Raw genomic sequence first — 19,246 nt, forward strand, 5'->3', positions numbered from 1 at the left:
GACTTTCAAGATATGTGCTTTATTTAAAACTGTTTCAAGCAACTTCTGTTGCTTAAAATAATTAAATTTAAAGAAGGCACCAGTTTATTCTGTGTTGCTATTTAAATGCCCTCGCTCTGGCCTTTTCCAGGGAGGTCTGGTCTTCTGGTAGAACAGGGACTCGCTTGTTGTCTGTTTAAAAGGTTTCGTGAAACATGAGACTGTCTTAATCTTATTTCTTTCTGCTTCCAAGTTGGATTAACTCCCACGCTTTCTGAGCAATTAAAGCCTGTTTTGTAAAGTTAATATATTAAGCTTGTACGAAGGCTGCAGGCACTTACTTCAGATCAGGATTTATCATGTAGAACATTTCCATCTGTTTGTCATTAAACCAGTATCATGTTCCTTATTTGGAGAGTTTCCAGTCTGATGGAGACAGGAGAGCTTCTGAATAACAACAGAGAAACCTTGTCTAAAATTGTTGAAAGTGCTCTGCTCTCTTGCTCAACACAACGGAAGATGATGTTCTGGCTTCCTTTACACAACTGTGGTAGGACCTGGGAGTAGCGAGGTGAATTAGAAATGGTTCTGCAAGAGACTTGGTGTGTTAGACATACCACACACGACACACTGACTTGTACTTCCCTGTTCAGCTCATTAGCTTGGGCAAGATTAAGACATGTCAGAACTGTGCTAGTGCTCTGTAAGGAAATGTCTGATTAGGCAGATATAATCTTCAGAAATATGCTGACGCAATCTGTACTTCCAGCATTGTGGTTTTGTAATTCTGTGACCTCTTTTTGCTGAAATTAAATACCGGTATGAGTTTATTTTCAGGGGTTTAACTAAGGTTGCCTGTAAGAAGAGGAAAAGTGTGTTTTTGTGCCCCAAGTTTGTGACTATCTGTTTAAACGACACGGTTTTCAAATTTACTAGATTTTAATTCGTTTTTTGTGCCTTACCAGACTCCAGTACCAGAGCTCCTACTTGATGTATCGCGTTCATGCAAAGGGACTACAGATGGAAAGCTAGCCTCTGTCGCTAACTGTGGCATATTATATGATGTGCATTGTTCGTTTAGAAATAAACAACAATACATAGGCTCTTTATATATACTGTATTTTATGGAGTACAAGTCACTTTAATCAACAAAATGCAACATGAAGAGGGAAAAATACACTGGAGTACAATCAGGGTGATCAGGAACGACTGGTGAAGTGCGCAGCGGGGCGAAGCGGAGACGCATGCAGTAAATCTGGGATGATAGAAAGGTAGTTGTGTTGTATGAAGCGGTAACACCAAGAAAAATCATGAGTGATTTATGTATTCGTCTCCTTGGCATCTACACCGTTCATAGGCCTCAACAGCTGTTTCAAAAGGTAGCTCCAACACGTATAGCCATCTAGATGCACTACAACAGGAAAATCTGATGACGTAGCACAAATTGTCTAAACATTAGCAGCACCTTCTTTATGTATTTGATCACCTTTGTTCCTATAAAAAGCAGGCTAGACGTCAAACATAATTTACTATTTAACAGCTACAAATACCTTTATTTTTATGCAATCAGTTTTTATTTCTTTTACAGTTTTTGCAGAGTATAAACTTGAAATCAACTTTCCTGGTTACCAGATATTTATTGCTAAATTGACAGATCTAGAGCCACCTTCTTTCTCACTAACTAACTAACTTTAACCCTAAACAAATGGAGTATAAAAGTATAATTAGGGGCTAAAGGCGACACAGTTGCAGCAGTCAAAGGAGTGGAAAGTTTGAAAAAACAACATGTGAAGCCTTCAGTTTACCAACTTCCTTATAACTGTAGCTTATTAAATAGGTTAATATTTAAATATTGTGTTCTTGTTTATGTGACATGAGATAGCTTGTCTATTTTTCTTTCTGACCCACAGCAATGGCAGCATTAAGCTGTTGCAGTGCTACAGCTTAGATCTTAAAATTGAGATCTAATTTTAAACTGTGTTCTGTATTCCAAAGAAGGTTTAATGCAGTTATTAAAATCTAATTTTGACATTTTCCATTTAATGGGCTTCTGTTAAAGTAAAATTAAGGAAATTGAAAAATAGAAGCTAGTTTTATGCTTTGATTCCAGTTCTAACATCTTTTTTCATATTTAATCTGTAGGAAAAAGTTGCTAATTTAGCTATAAGCACAAAAAATAAACTCACATTTTCAAGATTTGTTCTGCCAGCTGATTCTGCTCGAGTCACAACTATAAGCTCAGATGTAACGACAGAAATCTTTGCAAGGTGTAAATAAAAGTTTACCCTGAACATCTTGCCTGTGCGAGTCAAAACAAGACTTTAGTTCATGACTGCAGTTAGAAGTTGGACTGTAAACTCACCATTTTTGGTCAAATCTGTGTTTTCTTGCACCCGTTTACAGTCCACCACATTTACCATGACTGTAGATTTTAAACAGGCCTCTAATCAGCTTATGGGTTCAGATGAAAGGCTCAGTGGTGCATGCAGGGAAAGAATGCAAGGCTTGTCTGAAATTCTGTCAACTAACTGATCATATGACACGTCTTTGCCTTCTTTGAACTTTTTCACCAGCAATTAGTGAAGTGTTGCTAATGAAAATCCTGCACCCAGTGGTTGAAACAAAGTGGGTTTTTTACTGGCCAGAATGTTTATAAAATTTGGACATTGAAATGCTTTGAAAATTGATTTTTACTGACAGAGTTCTTACTACATTTAGGCCAGATAGGTAGAATATTTCTGAAGTAATGCAGTGAAGCATCCTAATAATACGCCTTGTTTTAAAGGAGTGGCATTAATGAGTCCTGACCAAGAAGATTGCCATAGATCAGTGTAAAACATAAAGAGTAATTTCTTTCAGTACTTCAGGCTAAATTTGGTGGTGATTTGAGTATTCTCCAGTAGCTAGAAGACCAAGACAGAAAGTAAAAGTGATAAAGGCTCAAGAAATCACAACATTTGTATTTTGTTTTTCTCCCAGGATTTCATATTAAAGTGGAAACTTTTCTGAGCTTTACATCATGATTTAATGTTACTCTCATCAAAAACATACCTGGAGTGTTGCTTTGATTCTTTCAGGCATGTTTGAGAAATCTTTTAATCTCCATGACAACCATTCAGCTGTGCAAAACGGTGCATCTCCTCTTTTCCAGGTGAAGCTCCTCCTCAGAGGAGCTTCTGACTCACAGAGCAGCCCTCTCCCTCTCAGTTCCTTCAGACTAGCCAGCAGCAATTAGCAAACACCTGGTGTTTGCTAATTGGTGGAACTGCATATCTACTGAGCTCATAATAAGAGCTACTTCTCAGAGTAACGCTGGTAATGATGTTTAAAGGGTTAATCAAGGAGCCATTTTGAGATGACTTCCTGAAGGTGGAGTTTCAGAAAGAGCAGGGGGTTTTAAAGAGACAGAGGCCCAGTTTAAAGGCGTTAAATTAGGAAGTAAAATGTACAGAGTCATATATGTATATATATATATATATATATATATATATATATATAATTTTTATAACAACTGAACTCAACATAGTTACTTGATTATGCCATAAAATGGCACTAAGTGCCTGGAAGAAGTTTGTTGTTTTTAAAGCTGAGATGAATTTGCTGTTTTTGAAATTTATGCACCATAAGTGAAAAGAGTTTATTTTTTGCCCATGACGTATGTCTGTAAGTGTTATGGCAAATATTTTCTGTTGTCATCAACAACAACCATATGTTTATCTAAGTGGTGTGCATGCTTTATTTTACTTGGTGCACAGTGTTCTGATCTGCAATAAGTGGCAAACTGTAACACATGATGCGTTTTCAGTCTGCATGCTGATTAAAATCTATGAGCCTTGAAGCCCACACGCGATTTAGAGATGAGCAAGGAAACATTGCTTTAATCCTTCGTTTTGTTACTGCAATAATTAACTGCGTTTCCTGTCTGCTCAATGTTTTCATAAGTTTGCAACCCAAAAATAAAGCGACATGCAAAAGGGATTTTCACCGAATCCTGTTGTAATGCTGTTCAATTTCACAACAACTCGGGTGAAGGGAGGCGGGTTGAATTGCAGGAAATGTGACACAGAATTCAGTTTTCAACATCAGATTGTGCTTCATTGCTACTCAGCAGAACACGGCGTGTTTTTTATTGTTAGGAAAACTGACTAGCTTCCTTCGGTTGAATGTCTGAAGCTTTTCTGATTGGATCAGTGCTGCTTTGATCAACTTTGTAGAACAAACACTTTCACTAGGTCTTTAGAAGTTGTGTTGTTTCTTGCCTTTTTACTAAATTCTACTGTTGTGATGCATTATTTGTGTACTCCTAAATAAAATACTGGCATAAATTGGATTTGGATTTGGTTGTTACCTGAAGATGAGTAACTTTATTTTTTAACAAATATGTCAATTTATTTTCCTTTTTTCATATACAAAAATAAATTGACTTCACATCTGAGGACATGCCTAATTGGTCCATGCAAGGTTTAGATTTAATCTAAAAAAATTAAAATATGATTTCTTAATTTCAGGTTGTAACTCAACCCAAATATCTTCTTGCTTCAAGTCTGAATGTTAGTCTCTATATTTAAGCTTTAAAATGTCGTTGTACAGTAAGAAACAGGACTTTGGCTGAATCAAATAACTTTTACAAGTCAATTACTTGTTTATTCTAAGCACTAAAAAGAAGACCATTTATTAAAATAGTTGAAATTCAACTATTTTTATTTTATTTTTTTGTTATTTTGGGTCATAAGTAGGGCTTCACAGGTTTCAGTGTGAACTTAGGGCAGTAAAATATCCATGAATTAAAACAGATCTCTACTGTAAGTGACTTGAATCGTTTGTGGATGACCCTGGCAGTTTCATTTTTGAAAAGAAGTGACTCTTACATTTCGATGATCTGAACGAGTTAAGGGAGTTTCCATGCAAATATGAGCACAGGTCTGCATCCAGTCTTAATTTTGCTCATTTCAGGTTTCATTGTCTGGCTATTAGCAGCAAACTTCAATATACATTTTTGGAGATTTTTCTGGTAAAATTTAGTTTTTGCTTTTTGTTCTCTGAAGGAAAAAGTATCACATTTAAGATAGAAATTATAACTTGATGGTATGAACTATATTGTTGAAGAGTTTGTTTTAAAAGCCAGGAAGTGGTCAGTAAAGGTGATGTTTGCTCCATTTATTTGAATAAAGGACACAGAGGGGTATTTGTGTTACTGGTGACAGCATCCTGGTACTCGCTGTGGCATTGTAGGCTGGCTTTTCCTATTTATAAGAAAAGAGCAAATTCTTATAAATTTGCTCTTCTTATAAATTTGCTCTTTTTTGCAACCAGTGGTTACTATAAAAGGGTGAACTTGTAGAGTGATAGTGACATTTTAAACTTATTAATTTACATAAACTTCATTACAAAAAATATTTTGGGGCATACAGACTCAAAAAAGGCAATTGATTGAAGGAACAGCACCGTTAGAGTAGTAACTAAGTACAAAAAATGTATACATTTTGCATTTACAATAAAAAACCTTATTTTTCTGAACTCAACAGCTTTCTGCTTTTTACATGCTGATGTTGGAAGTATTTTATTTTTTTGCTTCCTTTGCTACAAATAATCAAGCATACACTAAAGAAATGCTGTTATTGCATTTAGTCAATAAAATGTTTTTCTGATTCAAAAAAACTAATTTTATTTGTTTAATTTCATCTTGTACTGTTTTTCTAATATTGTATTAAAAGTCTTAAGTGGTTGAATAAAAAAATCTGCAGAATGTGCCATTAAAAAAAAAATCTGTTTAATAGTCAGAATAATCAAAATAATCAATTATTAAAGTAATCATTAGTTGCAGCCCTGGACTCCACCTGCATCATAAGTCAAGTCATACATTTCTTTGACTTTGTAATAATAACACCAACGATTTACTGTAGGATATTTGGTAGCAAAGTGGTGGGGAGCTTTATGTTGCCTTCAGATTAGTTCAGGGTTAGGGTTTGTAGAAAGAAAACTTATTGGTTTGGGTTTTCACCAACATTCAGTCGCATGTCAGCCTTACATTTTCATGTGTATGCAAAGCAACAGCTGCCGTGGAGTTGAGCAACGTTCTGCTGGACTGTAGGGCGGTGGAGATGTGTCTCTGGAAAGATGAATCATCCAAAACTAATCTGGGTTTGGCCGTTAGCAGGAGGAGAGCGCCTGCATTGTGTAAAGTTTGGTGGAGGGAGGATTATGTTGTGGGCTTGGCTCTTTGGTTGCATTGGAAGGAGCTTTTACTGCAGCGCTAAACTGAGATATTTAGATAAATTATGCCCCCAACTTTGTGGGAATAGTTGAGTTTGTTCCTTTCCTTTTCTGACTTGACTGTGCTCCACTTCTCATACATCAGTGTGTGACCTCACATTTGCTCTTCTTGAAGAATGCTCAGATATTCCCATAAACGCATCTCTAAACCCTGTGGAGAGCATTCCTGCCAGAGCTGGTATAACTGGAAAGGCCGAACCCACTTCATATTAAATCCTTCTGGATTTAAACGAGTGAATATTTCTGCCAATGTAATGTCAGACTAATTATAATTATTCTGATTCCAACACTGTAATACCCAGTTTATTGTAATATCTCAAAAAATTACCATAAGCAGGGCTGGGTGCCTGATTTTACCATTCACCTAATTTTTGTTTTTTGAAGAATTAACTTTTGAAAAATTGGGATTTGTTTTTTTTTTTTCACCAATGAACTTGTTGGGTTTCCATCGTTCAGAGTGATGTCAACGTTTGTATGGCGACCATCTTGATTCACAAGATTCTGTTTATTTGGACTTTGAATTTCAGTCCATTTTATAATGGAATATTAGAACCAGGCTTAGATTGTTTCTTTTATTTTTAGAATAAAGTCGTAATTTTATGAGAACATGAAAAATTAAAAATTCAAATGAGGAATGTTGAGCAAACTTTGATATGCATTTTTTAGATTTTTCTGGTAAAATGTAGTCTTTTCTGTTAATATTATTATTGCTGTATTCTCGCCCTGATAAGCCGTTGTACAAAAACAGAGTGACAGCGAATTAAAAATCACTTTTTGAAAATATTTTATTCAGTTTCTTTTGTAGAAAAGAAAGTGAGCAAAAAAAAAAGATTAAAATCAGATTTGGTTTGAAAAAAATTCTACTTTAAGCCATATCGGCATTAACTGCTATTTTATTCAGTGTTTTTTTACCCTTTGGTTGTGCTCTTTTCTCATGTTTCAGAAATTACGGACTCGCCATGTCTGATGGGGAATATGATTACCTCATCAAGTTCCTAGCGCTGGGTGACTCTGGTGTGGGAAAGACCAGCTTTCTGTACCAATACACAGATGGCAAGTTCAACAACAAGTTCATCACTACAGTGGGAATAGACTTCAGAGAACGGAGAGTGGTAAGAAATCATGACTTTGTGAAGATTTATGCCATTATTCAGATTTTGGGCTCCACACCAGAATTTCTACATAACTGCCTGGTTCAGGGCTTAAATGCATTCCCATTATATTACGCAATACTTGTTTAGCACTTGCAAACAATGTCGCTTCTGAAATATGAAGTATAATTAACAGCAGGCAACACCCTCCTGAAGACTAAACACTTCAAACCATTGGCAAACAGCTGAGTCTTGTTTACAGTAGTCCTACTTTATAGGTGCTAACCTAAAACCTCTGAAGGAGATCCGGTTTTACCTGCATATACTTAGTTGAAAAGCAAGAATTGGCTTTTTGATCAGGCTAAATCGATCTTAGTAGTTGTTAGGGTAGAAAAGACCAATCCTAATGATTTACAATTATTGATTAATTGTTAATTTGAGGATTCAGATTCAGAAAAAGACAATTTGCTCAAAGAACAACACAGTTAGAGCAGTAATTAACCCAAAACTGCTAAAAAATATATGATTTTCACTTAAGACGATTAAATTAAACCTTTGTGTGTAAATATGTTTTACCCAGAACAAATTAAGTGGCAAAGTTTTAGCTTCACTTTGTTCAAATCCTGTAAAGGAATTCTCATATTGAGCACCTTTTTATCCAATTATTTATCAGTTAGTATAAAAAATAACCAACAAATCACTGTATTAAGTGAAGCAGAAAGGCCTGAGCTTCTCGTGTTGATGTGAGAAGTACTTTTTAGCTGCAGATGAATCCTTTGCTACAAATGATCAGGCGCTCACTACAACAATGCTATTTTGTTGCATTTTAGTCAATAAAATGTTTTTATTGTTTAAAATTTTATATATATAATGTAATGCCTAATATTGTATAAAGGCTTATGTGGTTAAATGAAAAATCAGCAAAATGAGCAAACAAAAACATTCTGGGGTCAAGGTTCACCTTCCAGTTGATCTCCATCCAACCTTACTGAGCTCAAGTCGTGTTGCAAAGAAAAGCAAAAGAAATTTCTATTTCCAGATTTGCGAAGTTAGTAGAAACAGACCCAAAAAGTCAGATACTTTATTAATTCACAGCTAAACTTTTGGTACATTTTCCTAATTTCCTCATATTTTATTTTTTTTTACCAATCTGATACGCTTCATTTGGGTTTTGGAGTTTTCTTCTACAGATTTATAAAATATTAAATGTTTGACCTGGTCTGTTTCCATCAGATCTACAATTCAACAGGTCCAGATGGAACAACAGGCAGAGGACAGAAGATCCACCTGCAGCTGTGGGACACAGCAGGACAAGAGAGGTATAGCAGTCACCTTATGGCTCCAGTTTCTGAATTTGATCCTGACTGACATTATCTACTTCCACTGACCGTTTCTTCAGGTTCCGAAGTTTGACGACGGCTTTTTTCCGGGATGCGATGGGTTTCCTGCTCCTGTTTGATCTCACGAATGAGCAAAGTTTCCTGAACGTCAGAAACTGGATGAGTGAGTCCTGAAGGGTCCGGTTGAATGCTACCGAGGCATAACCGATACACATTTACATTTAGTAACATTATTACATCTGATTTGTCTGGGTGAACAGACAGTAATAACAAGAACAAACTGTATGCAGCTCGCACATTGAATATAATTTATTGTTAAAGCTTCCCGGCTGGATGTTTCCCACAGGTCAGCTACAGATTCATGCGTACTGTGAAAATCCAGATGTGGTTCTGTGTGGCAACAAATGTGACCTGAGTGACCAGAGAGCCGTGACCCAAGACCAGGCCCGGGAACTGGCCGAGAAGTATGGGTACGTCCGCCTGGTTTCTGCTCCATCTGTGCACAAACCTCTCCCTCAAACGTTTGTCAAGAAGGCAGTGGCTGCGTTGTTGACCCAGCTCTGCTCTGCAGACTGAGAGACGCAGCTGGTCCTCCTCGAAAAGCAAATATTTGCTTACATGTGTAAGATATCCTGGTCTCACGCCATTAGACACACCTTTACTGAAGTTCACCAAGCAGCAGTTCATAAATTATGTGAAGTTACCACAAACTGAGGTGTTTTAAGTAAACGGATAATTAACTTTGATACAATCATTACTGAAAGGGAAAAACTTTTAAGCTTGACTCTTAAATGAGTGAGGAGTAATTTGTTGACATTTAAAAATGCTTAAAGAAACTTAAATGTTCCTTGATTATACAAAATTATAATTTGATTTACAAATGCTAGAGTTCCATAATTTAAAAATCCCATTAAAAAGTATCTATGTTCTTTTTAGTTTTTTTTTTTTTTTTTACATATTTACACTTAGCAACCACAAACTTCAATATATTTCATTGGTATTTATGTGACAGTAACAATTAACTTGAATACATGTAGGCCTGTTGCAATAACCAATCAACTGCATGATAAATTAGAAAGAACTCAATCATTTTTATTCTGTTATTTTTAAGGGCAAATTTGTTTACCAAGACTTCATAGATCTTTTTTTTCATGGTTGTGGGGGCAAGTTGGGTTTTTTTCCACAGTTTTGTTTTTGTTGTCATGTTTTATTTTGGATATTTAAAGTGTTCTTTATAAAATTAAATTATTGTTTTTTTTAAAGGGGTGACTTGCATTAATCTGCCACAGTCTCAAAACAATTACAATATTCTGGGACAATTTATTGTTCAATTTATTGTTCATCAAAATTTCCCATGACAGACCTAAATACAAGGTTTTTAATGCTAATTTTTTGCTAATAAAACATCTGATAACTGCCATGTGTTTTAATTTGGCACTCTTTACTCTGATACACCTATAAAATGGAGTGTAACCAGTTGTCATCGGACATCTGATAATCAGTAAACAGATTCCACATGGGAGTAATTTAACCTCATTATAAACACAGCTGTTGTGTGAAAGCTTCAGACGTTTGTTGACATTAGTGAACAAATGGCATCACAAAGACCAAAGATCACCCAAAAGATCAGGGACGCATTCACATCGGATCCGGAGACTAAAAGTAGCTCCCAGTGACGACGTTTTAGGAAAACATTTAGAATTTCTGGAATCCTGAGATTTTTCTCCGACTTTTACGTCAGTAAAATAACAATTATTCACAAAGCACCACAGACGTTTTATGCAAAATCCACATTTTTCCATGTTGTTTTTGGTTCCATTTGGGTCTTAATTGCTTCTAAAAACAAAACAAGTGCTTGGAAAAAAAAAAAAAAACACTTGGTGTTTTTTGTAATAAGTTGTTTTTTGGTGTCTGGAAAATGAGCCATTTCAAAAATCTAACTGTTGAGTCACATTCAACAGGCGTTGCACCGTTGCCTAGCAACCCCAGCCATGCCCAGCCACGTTACCTAGCAACGCAACGGAACTCGAGAACATTTGGTCGGCTGGTTTAACTGCTCTATGCACTGCATAATGGCTGGTAGAAAAGACTAGTGTTTTGTTATTGACTTATCTTCCAGAAATCACTTGCTGTATGTTGTTGTGCTGGAGGCGATGCTGTGGGTAGATCTGTCACAATAACAAATGTTGCTGGACCATAAATTGTTCCAGAAGTTATTGCAATAAACATCAATGTCGTTTTGAGACTATTTTAAAGTAATATAACAGCAATGGCATCATAATGCAAGAACACATTCTTAAAAATCTATAAACTTTAAATTCTACTAAACATTTAACTCTGAAACTGGAAGTCATAATATCCAAAGTAAATAAACAAAACGACAAATAAAATGAATCATGACGTCTCTGTAAACAAAACCATCCTTCAAAAAAATGTGCTAATTGAGATAAAAGCACCAAACAAGACTTTTCTCATCTAGTTTGTGGTAGAAAGAGAAAAGCAATAAATCATGGAAGTGGAAATTTATTAAGCTCATTTTAATTTATCATGGGATTAATTTATTTATTGCGACAGGCCTAGCTGTGGGAATATTTTTGAACAAGGAAGCCACAAAGTATTGAGTCACAGAGGAGGAATAAAAATGCATGCAATGCATTTCTGATGCATCCATTTCATAACAACTATGCTCTATTCTGTTGGTCTGTCGCATAGAAACTCTATGAAATGATACTTTAACCCTTGGTTCAGTCTTCCTGTTGATGAAAAGTTTTTAGTGTACTGAAAATATATATTTTATTTCTGACAAATGACTGTAGACCTTATAATAACCATTAAACCTGGATTATTTTAAGATGCTTAACTAATTGACAAAATGGCATGGTTGCGTTAGTTGAGTTAAAACCATTGCACGTCTCTACAGAATCCCATACTTTGAGACCAGTGCTGCAAGCGGGCAGTACGTCAGCGAGGCCGTCGACGTTCTGCTGGATCTGATCATGAAGAGGATGGAAAGGTGCGTCGACAAGTCCTGGATCCCGGACGGGACCGTGCGGCCCAACGGAGCCGCTAACCCAGACCTCTCTGAGGGGTCCGATAGAGGCAAATGTGCATGTTAGAAGGATTATTTTTTGTTTTTGTTGTTGTTGTTGCACATCTTTGTTTCATTATAAATCAGGTGGGGGAGAAAAGGAAGATTTCCAAGTAAAACAAAGTGGGAGTTTTATTGCATTTTGCGTTGAGTAAAACTTTGAACACCAACATTATCCAACCGCTTTTACCCACAATTCAGAGTGTTACATGTTCACCGTCACTGATGCGCTGAGTCAGCAGTAGTCAGTGTACCTTTTCCTTAATACATCAATCTTACTATTGAGTGTGGGGTATTTATTTTCCTTTATAGCTCCTACTGTACATCTCCAGTTTCCATATTAAGTTAGAGAAGCGGATCCTAGATTCAGATAGTTAAAGAACACTGAGCCTGTATGTTACTTGTGCTGATATGTTGTCAGGACTCCTCAACTGCTGTACAGCGAAAAAATGCAATGAATGTACTTCAGGTCACCGATTATGTGTCACTGATGCTTCAGAGTGCCTTGTTGATCACTGCAGTGTCACTAGTGCCATCGCCAGAGAACATGTAGCTCTTATTGTCTTCCAGCGTTTGCTTGGTGGACAGTTGACATGGTTATTTAGTCTGTACTTTGATATAAGTGCAGGTTTTGCCAACAGTTAGAAAAACGACTTTAATATTTAGATAATATAAACAAGTTATTTAATAAAACTATAGGAAACCAGAACTCAAGAACTATTTTTGCCAACATTATTTTTTTCTGTGTAAAATACTATCTTATAGGCTCTTTTTATTTGATTCAGTTCTGTGCAAAAATTTGTGACAAATTATGTTTAAATATAATATGAAACAGTGAAATTGGGATTAATTGAGCACTAAAATAAAATATTGTACCCAGGATTCTGTTTGGAGATCAGTGGTCTTCACTGGTTTATTAAGCCTGTACTGCAAACCATTTCTACATAATGTCATTATGCTTTTATTTTGAAAGTCTGCTTGGCTTCGTCAGCTTAAGTCTTCAAATCCAACATTTTTAGTCTCCACAAATTCATTTGTGTTATTTAATCTGAAATGACAAATTCAAGATTTAGTGTGAGATTAAACTTGCATCTGGGTGATGATTATAGCCTTTAAGCAAAAAACAATGTTTAATGTCCCCTGTTATTTCACAATATATTACAAAAGTATGTTGCCCATTGACGCTTTAAAGCAAAACAGGAGAACTGGGGACATAAACATGCTTAAGAAGTAAATTAAAGATGATTAAATGGTTGTTATAGGACATAAATAAGTGGTTAGGTGTGGCTGTTTTTCTTGGTGATGTGATGCTTTTCTGAAATTCATTATTATAGATAGTCCTGGTAGAGCACATCTGCCACGTGCCAAATCAGTTTTTCCTAATAGATTTTATTTTCCGCTGTAAGAAGTCTGTATTTTCTGGGTTGCTTGATTCTTGAAATCCAATAAGCTGAGCTTGTTCTGTTGGCACGTTTTATAAATGAGCCCGTCAGAACATCACTGCGTGATTTCTAAAGACCTTCTGCTTGTTGAGCTTCTGTTATTCTACAAATCTCATAAAACACTCCCACACACTTTACATATGTTACACTTTATTTAGTATGTCTAAAGGTGTTTTTAGACTATCATATAATCTTCTTTCTGTGCACAGATTTAAATATTTGAATGTTTTTCCTCCATTAGTGGGTTTGATCTTATTATTAGGATATATCATGCTATCACATGTGCCATGCTTTCATATTAAAATGTGTATATTAAGACTGAAATAAACATTTGTATTTATGTTAAATCATGACTCATTTCTTTATTTAATGTGCTCTGTTTTAAGAAAGGGAAAAGTTAAAGAAACCTGAATGTATTGAGACAAAATTAAGAAACCAGTCCATGAAAAGGTCACATGTTTGAGAAGAACATGCAAACTTTACACTTTAAGTCCCTAATTGAGATTAGAACTAGTTGCAGTGTAATAAATAATGCATGAATATTACTTTAAACTATTTAGTCACTTCAGGTAATATCTGAAATGCCATGTCTTACTTTGAACACAGGAAAGGATGCAACATTTTATGAATTGTGGAGTGGCCATTTTAATCCAGAAGAACATTTGAGGAAAAACAAAAATGCAGAGGAACTACAGAAGTTGGACAACTTTTTGCAACCCAGATGTGATGCTGTTTTTAATTAAACTGGTTGCAAAACTAAACATTAAGTAATTAACAGGAAAGATACATTTTCAAGCATTTTTCAGTTTTTAAGTACATGTTTTTTAATAGGCAAATGCCACCTTTCACCACTTTCTGCATAGAGAAATACAATGATGGAAAAAATACTTAATGTTTTCATCTGTAATTCAAAATGTTTCTAATATGAAAGTTAAATTTGCGAGTTTGAGTTTGACCCTGTTTTGTATTATATTTTAAATACAAAACTTGTATTGTTTAGAAGGTTTTAATTTGATTCACACATTTCAGAACAACATTATGTGGTAATAAATGAACCCCTGTGGATGGATAACCGAGGAAATTACAACCGGAGCGGGAACATTGTGAGTTTTAACCGTTTAACCGTTGTGAGCTGCAGCTGAAGCCCGCCTGTATCTCCAGAATATCCCGGCAGGGGGCGGCATATCTGCTCCACCATTTGACTTGCAGCACTATTTGATCCCGAGAAGAAGAGTTCCAAGCGAACCCAAACAGAACCGTGGAGTTGAGTTTAAAAGGTATCTGAAATGTTTCTGATATGCTTATGCAAGATTTATGAGACAGTTTTAGTAAATCGTACAAAATTATAATGTGTTAGAAGTAAAACTCGGCAGTGAGCTGAAGTTACAAGCGTATTTATTGCTGCTATTTATGTCTTTCTGAATGTTTGTTAACCTAGCTGAAGTTACAAGGTAAAAAAAAAGAGGAACTTTGAAATAAATTAATTTAAAACACACAGATTTTGGTTTTGGTGTGTTTTATATCTGTAAAATGGTACCTGTTTTATTTATCATATAGTTAAACGGTGAGTATTGTTACGACGGCCAAATATGATCACATTATGTAATACGAATATTATCTAATAAGGTGGACCTGTTTTCCAAGTAAAATGTAACCTGTGAGTAGAGCTTAAATATCAAATATGATTTTAAAGCAACATTATCCTAAAACATACAAATCTGCAGTTGTAGTCTCCTTGAGAATATTATTCCTTTGTAACTATTTTACTTGTTTGCCGATGATGCAGCAAACAATCTAAGATTTTAAAAAATCTGAGTGCACAAATTTAAATTTAACCCAATTTTCTCTAATCCACATTTAAAACTATCTTTACAGACTCAGTTATACAGATGTAACCACCGAATGTTTACAGGTTGTTGTATAAGCAAGTTTTATTAATGTTAATCAATTTTATATTTGGAAACCAGATTGGATGTGTTCAGCTTCCAAACTTGTTGGAACACCAAAAAGTATCAAAGTTTCACTCATTTGACCCAAACTGTTCCCTTTAATGAAAACAAATTCATCAGGATTTTCATAAATTATCGCAATTCAACTGGATTATAAACTGGGAGGTACTGGAACACCGGGCCCGCGCTTACGCATGAATTATATCCAAGTACCTAAAACATAAATGTAAAAGCTGGTTTGAGATTCCTGTTGTCAAATTTGACATTAAAGCTTTCATTGGGAAACTAACTTTTATCTTGAAAAATAATTAGAATTTTTAAAAATCATAACAAAAACATTTATGTAGATGAAAAGATTTGAGTCTGATATTCATTCAGTGAGGAATGTACAAAAAAAAATGTAATCTGTAAAGTTAATTCCTGCATGAATCTTTAGTTGGCTTACTGATGACCTCTGTGTTTGCCCTTCCAGGATGCCTTTCCATTTTTGCCCACAATGTGGGATGAAGCTACAGCCTGATTTCAGATTCTGCCCATCGTGTGGAGACAAACTTCCCAGCTCTCCAGATGAAGCTGGACTCAAGATTTCAGCTGTCTCTTTAAAGGACGAAACAAAAACAGCTGAAACTAACTCAAGCCCTCCTTCGACTTTGACCTGTGAGCCAACAGTTGTTTGCAAAACCCGTCAGTGTTGTCTGTAAATGCAAGTTTTTAGGATTGTAAATATTTTCATTCTGCAGCCCCGGTCCGTAAAACTCCATCTCCACTTTCACCTCGATCTTCTCTGAGAAGGACCCGTAAAACCCAGGAGCAGGAAACGCCTGCCAAACACACTGAGCCTTCATCATCTCCAGTCAAAAATGACAAGACTAAAGGTAAAAAAAATTATAGAAAAATGGTAAGAAATGGAAGAGAAATTATAGTTTTAGCTGCACTTTCTGACCAGGAGGAGGAGAGAGTGAGAGTTTGTGGTCCTGAACCTGAAAATTCTTGGTTTGTTTTAGCAGTACAGGATGTTGGGAGTCAAACATCTGATAAAAAGAAGCAAATCGGCACAGTCAAAGCTAAACCAGAGGCTGGATCACCTCCTGCGGTGAAATCTCCTCGACAGGGTGAGCTAAAAAAAAAAAACTGCTTAATTTATCTATTTCTACACAGAGTACAAAAAATTTAAAAGTGCACATACTTTTGCAGCCACTGCAGTGATGCAGACAGTTAATAGAAAGTTCACATTTTCTTCATTTTTCCAGTCAGGGGAAAAGGGAAACTTTCGAGCCCCGTTAAAAATGAAGCAGCAGCAGCAGCAGCAGCTGGAAGGATCGCATCTGATGAAACGGCAACAGAGGAATCAAAGACGGAGCGCTCGGTTTCCTTCAAGTTTCTATCGAAGAGTAAGCTGCACTTATTCACTTCTATGCTACCATCATTAAATCAAACAGTGTAGTATTTTCTCCTGTATCATATTTGTTTTGTTAGTTGTTCACAGAAGATATCAGACTTATTTGGAAAAAAAATGTTGCTAGACTGAGAGCTGGAGACTGCAAGAACACAAAATCTTACCAAGGATTTTTGGTCTAATATCTAATGAAAATATCTTAGTATATTTGAAATAAGACAAAATTAACTTAGAGGCAACTTTTCACCGAGATATGGGAGCTTGTTTGAAGTCAATAATTCCTCAATATTGATTTTTAAAACGTCCTAGTTTCACAAATTATTTCACTTATTATTAACAATTTATAATATTAGAAAAAAGTCTGCCACTGGAACTAAAACTTTTTAAATCAGCATTAAGCTTCTCTTTCTTGCTGAAAAGTTACTTGTAAGTTAGTTTTGCCTTATTTCAGGTGTATTTGCACCAGAGGCTAGGTCAAAAGCAACTGGTAAGATTTTGAGTTTTTGGAAATAGTCTGTTGCTCTTTTAAGTTTTCTCTACATAACTATTGGTTCTGACATGGCAACATGATAAGGAATGGTTGCAATAAAGATGTGAATAACCAAAAAAGTATAAGAAAGGACACTGTAATAAAAGAAAATACAGAAAGTAAGTATGCCACATGTAAATATTCCAGTTTTAAAAATGCTTTTATTTTTATTTTTTGTATTTTTAGCTTTTTCTTAAAGATATTTATTCTAAATCTGTTTACATATCATCTGGTTTAACTGTTTTTGATTTTTCTATGAAGTTCCTGTTATTGATGGAAAATAAATAAGTGAAGACTTTAGTGGAGAGATCAGTTTCTAATCTTTCTCCTTGTTGTGCATTAGATTTTTTTTTATTTGTCTGATTTTGTTTGCTTTATTTGCTATTTTCTAAATTGATGAAGAGTTTGGTGTAAATTACAACATACTCAGTTACTTAGATGTTTTTCCTTCCAAGCTTTATAATTATTCATGTCTTATGTATATCTATAAACAGCAGTAACAGGAGGGTGGAGCAAATCGAAGAAGGCGAAGCACGCGTCCTCGCCGGAGCCGCTGCCGGAAGGAGAGCAGCTGACGGATCAGTTGGGCAAGACGTGGAAACTGATCAAGCTGATTGATCAGAACATGATAGAACTTCTGTACGAAGGTGAAATAATCTGATGTTAAAAAAAAAAGGTATCAGTAGTTGAAAAGTCTTTTTTTGCAGGCGCGTTTGTTGCCTTCCTTTGTAAAGATTTATACGAAGCCTTAGAGTAAATTAATCTTCTATTGCAGTTGAATAATTTCAAATTCTCAAATCTAAAAAAAACAATCCAGCTTTTACTTTGAGTACATTTGAGTGCATTAAGAAATTGTTATGTTTGACAGAATTAATGTTTCTCTTCAGCTCATTGTGCTGCTATTTATACAGGAGAGATGGCAACCTGTCCAGTGAACCATTTTTTCCTCCGGTATTTTATTTTTATATAAAATTATTTCAAAGAGTTTATGATGTCATGTGGATAAGCAGGCCCACAGCATCACCAATCCAGTTAAACAAACTTCATACGTTTATGTAAGATGCCATTTGGTCAAATACTGTAGATTAGTTTACAGTGGAAATAAGTTACATTAATAAGTTGGTAGTTAAGTTCATAATTCGCAAATTGTTTGACTAAATTCATGCTAAGAATGGCAAAAAAAAATTGGGTGAAAATTGATCAGCGTGTGAGATTTGTATTACAAACGATCTTCGTCATGTTGTATTTGCAGAAATATGGCAGAGTGAGCACTCTTAACAGCAAACTATCTGTGACGTATATTTCTCCGGTAACCATGTCAACAAGAATTTGGGCAGTTAAGGAGAAAGTAAACGGCTCGTGAAAAATGTACTCACGTACGCTTTCTGTCTTCGAAAACTTTCGTCTTTTTTTTTTATTTTATTTTTTTTTTACAAAAATCCATTTATAAAATATCTTAAATTAAAAAAGTAGAGCTTGTGTGGAGACCTTTAGTTGTTCGCTGGCTGTCCACAGTCACGTGTTGTAACTCCTAAACAACCTGTTAGCACGTAGCTCTATGATGTAGATGTGTCCAGTGGTTGCTATGGAGACTGAGGTAAACCACTAATTGTTTTAGACTTTAGTCAAAACTTATTGGCATTGAAAAACTTTATACGAATATAATTTTATTCTCTGGCATGTATTGGTATTTTAAAAAATGGAGTTAATTATAATTAATTAGTTACAGCTTCTAATTAATTTAATTCATCTTTTTAGTCTGATTTAGACTACAAATCTGGATGTGTCCATGTCTATAAAGACTGACAGTTGGACATTTAAGACAATATTTAATTAATAAAAGGAAAGAATTTCCGGATAAAATACTTTTATTAGAGTTTGATTAATGTCACGTATTTCAGTTGATTATTTTAATTCCGTTTTTATGTGCAGCTTTTATGGAAAACTAATAGCTTTGTAGCTGGTTTAGAACGGCATATATTTATAATTTTCTGATTCCTCATCACACACTGTTTGTGCTTAAAGTGTTTAGTTGTTCTGTTAAATGTAATTATTGAAGTTCTTCATCCATCCATCCATCCATCCATCCATTTTCTTCCGCTTATCCGGGGTCGGGTCGCGGGGGCAGCAGCTTCAGAAGGGAGGCCCAGACTTCCCTC

The 19,246-nt window shown here is 35.3% G+C and overlaps 2 protein-coding genes across 5 annotated transcripts in view; both read left to right on the forward strand.

The window, feature by feature from the left end:
* Positions 1-13,556, forward strand: part of rab27a (RAB27A, member RAS oncogene family) — a 20,193-nt gene extending 6,637 nt beyond the window's left edge. For all 3 annotated transcript variants that reach the window (XM_017304052.1, XM_008405398.2, XM_008405399.2), the window contains exons 2-6: positions 7,196-7,364; positions 8,577-8,662; positions 8,743-8,846; positions 9,030-9,153; positions 11,604-13,556. In XM_017304052.1, coding sequence (XP_017159541.1) covers positions 7,212-7,364; positions 8,577-8,662; positions 8,743-8,846; positions 9,030-9,153; positions 11,604-11,799 — 663 coding nt within the window. In that variant the 5' untranslated portion in view covers positions 7,196-7,211 and the 3' untranslated portion in view covers positions 11,800-13,556. The remainder of the gene's footprint in view (positions 1-7,195; positions 7,365-8,576; positions 8,663-8,742; positions 8,847-9,029; positions 9,154-11,603) is intronic.
* Positions 13,557-14,386: 830 nt separating this feature from the next.
* vrk3 (VRK serine/threonine kinase 3) overlaps positions 14,387-19,246 on the forward strand; it is a 14,584-nt gene continuing 9,724 nt past the window's right edge. The window contains exons 1-6 of one of the 2 annotated variants that reach the window (XM_008405406.2): positions 14,387-14,490; positions 15,635-15,819; positions 15,903-16,037; positions 16,167-16,274; positions 16,413-16,553; positions 17,582-17,734. In XM_008405406.2, coding sequence (XP_008403628.1) covers positions 15,636-15,819; positions 15,903-16,037; positions 16,167-16,274; positions 16,413-16,553; positions 17,582-17,734 — 721 coding nt within the window. In that variant the 5' untranslated portion in view covers positions 14,387-14,490; position 15,635. The remainder of the gene's footprint in view (positions 14,491-15,634; positions 15,820-15,902; positions 16,038-16,166; positions 16,275-16,412; positions 16,554-17,581; positions 17,735-19,246) is intronic. The other variant, XM_017303832.1, reaches the window with a different exon arrangement.

The sequence above is a fragment of the Poecilia reticulata genome, linkage group LG3, assembly GCF_000633615.1.
Source record: "Poecilia reticulata strain Guanapo linkage group LG3, Guppy_female_1.0+MT, whole genome shotgun sequence".
In the NCBI taxonomy this organism is placed as follows: Eukaryota; Metazoa; Chordata; class Actinopteri; order Cyprinodontiformes; family Poeciliidae; genus Poecilia; species Poecilia reticulata.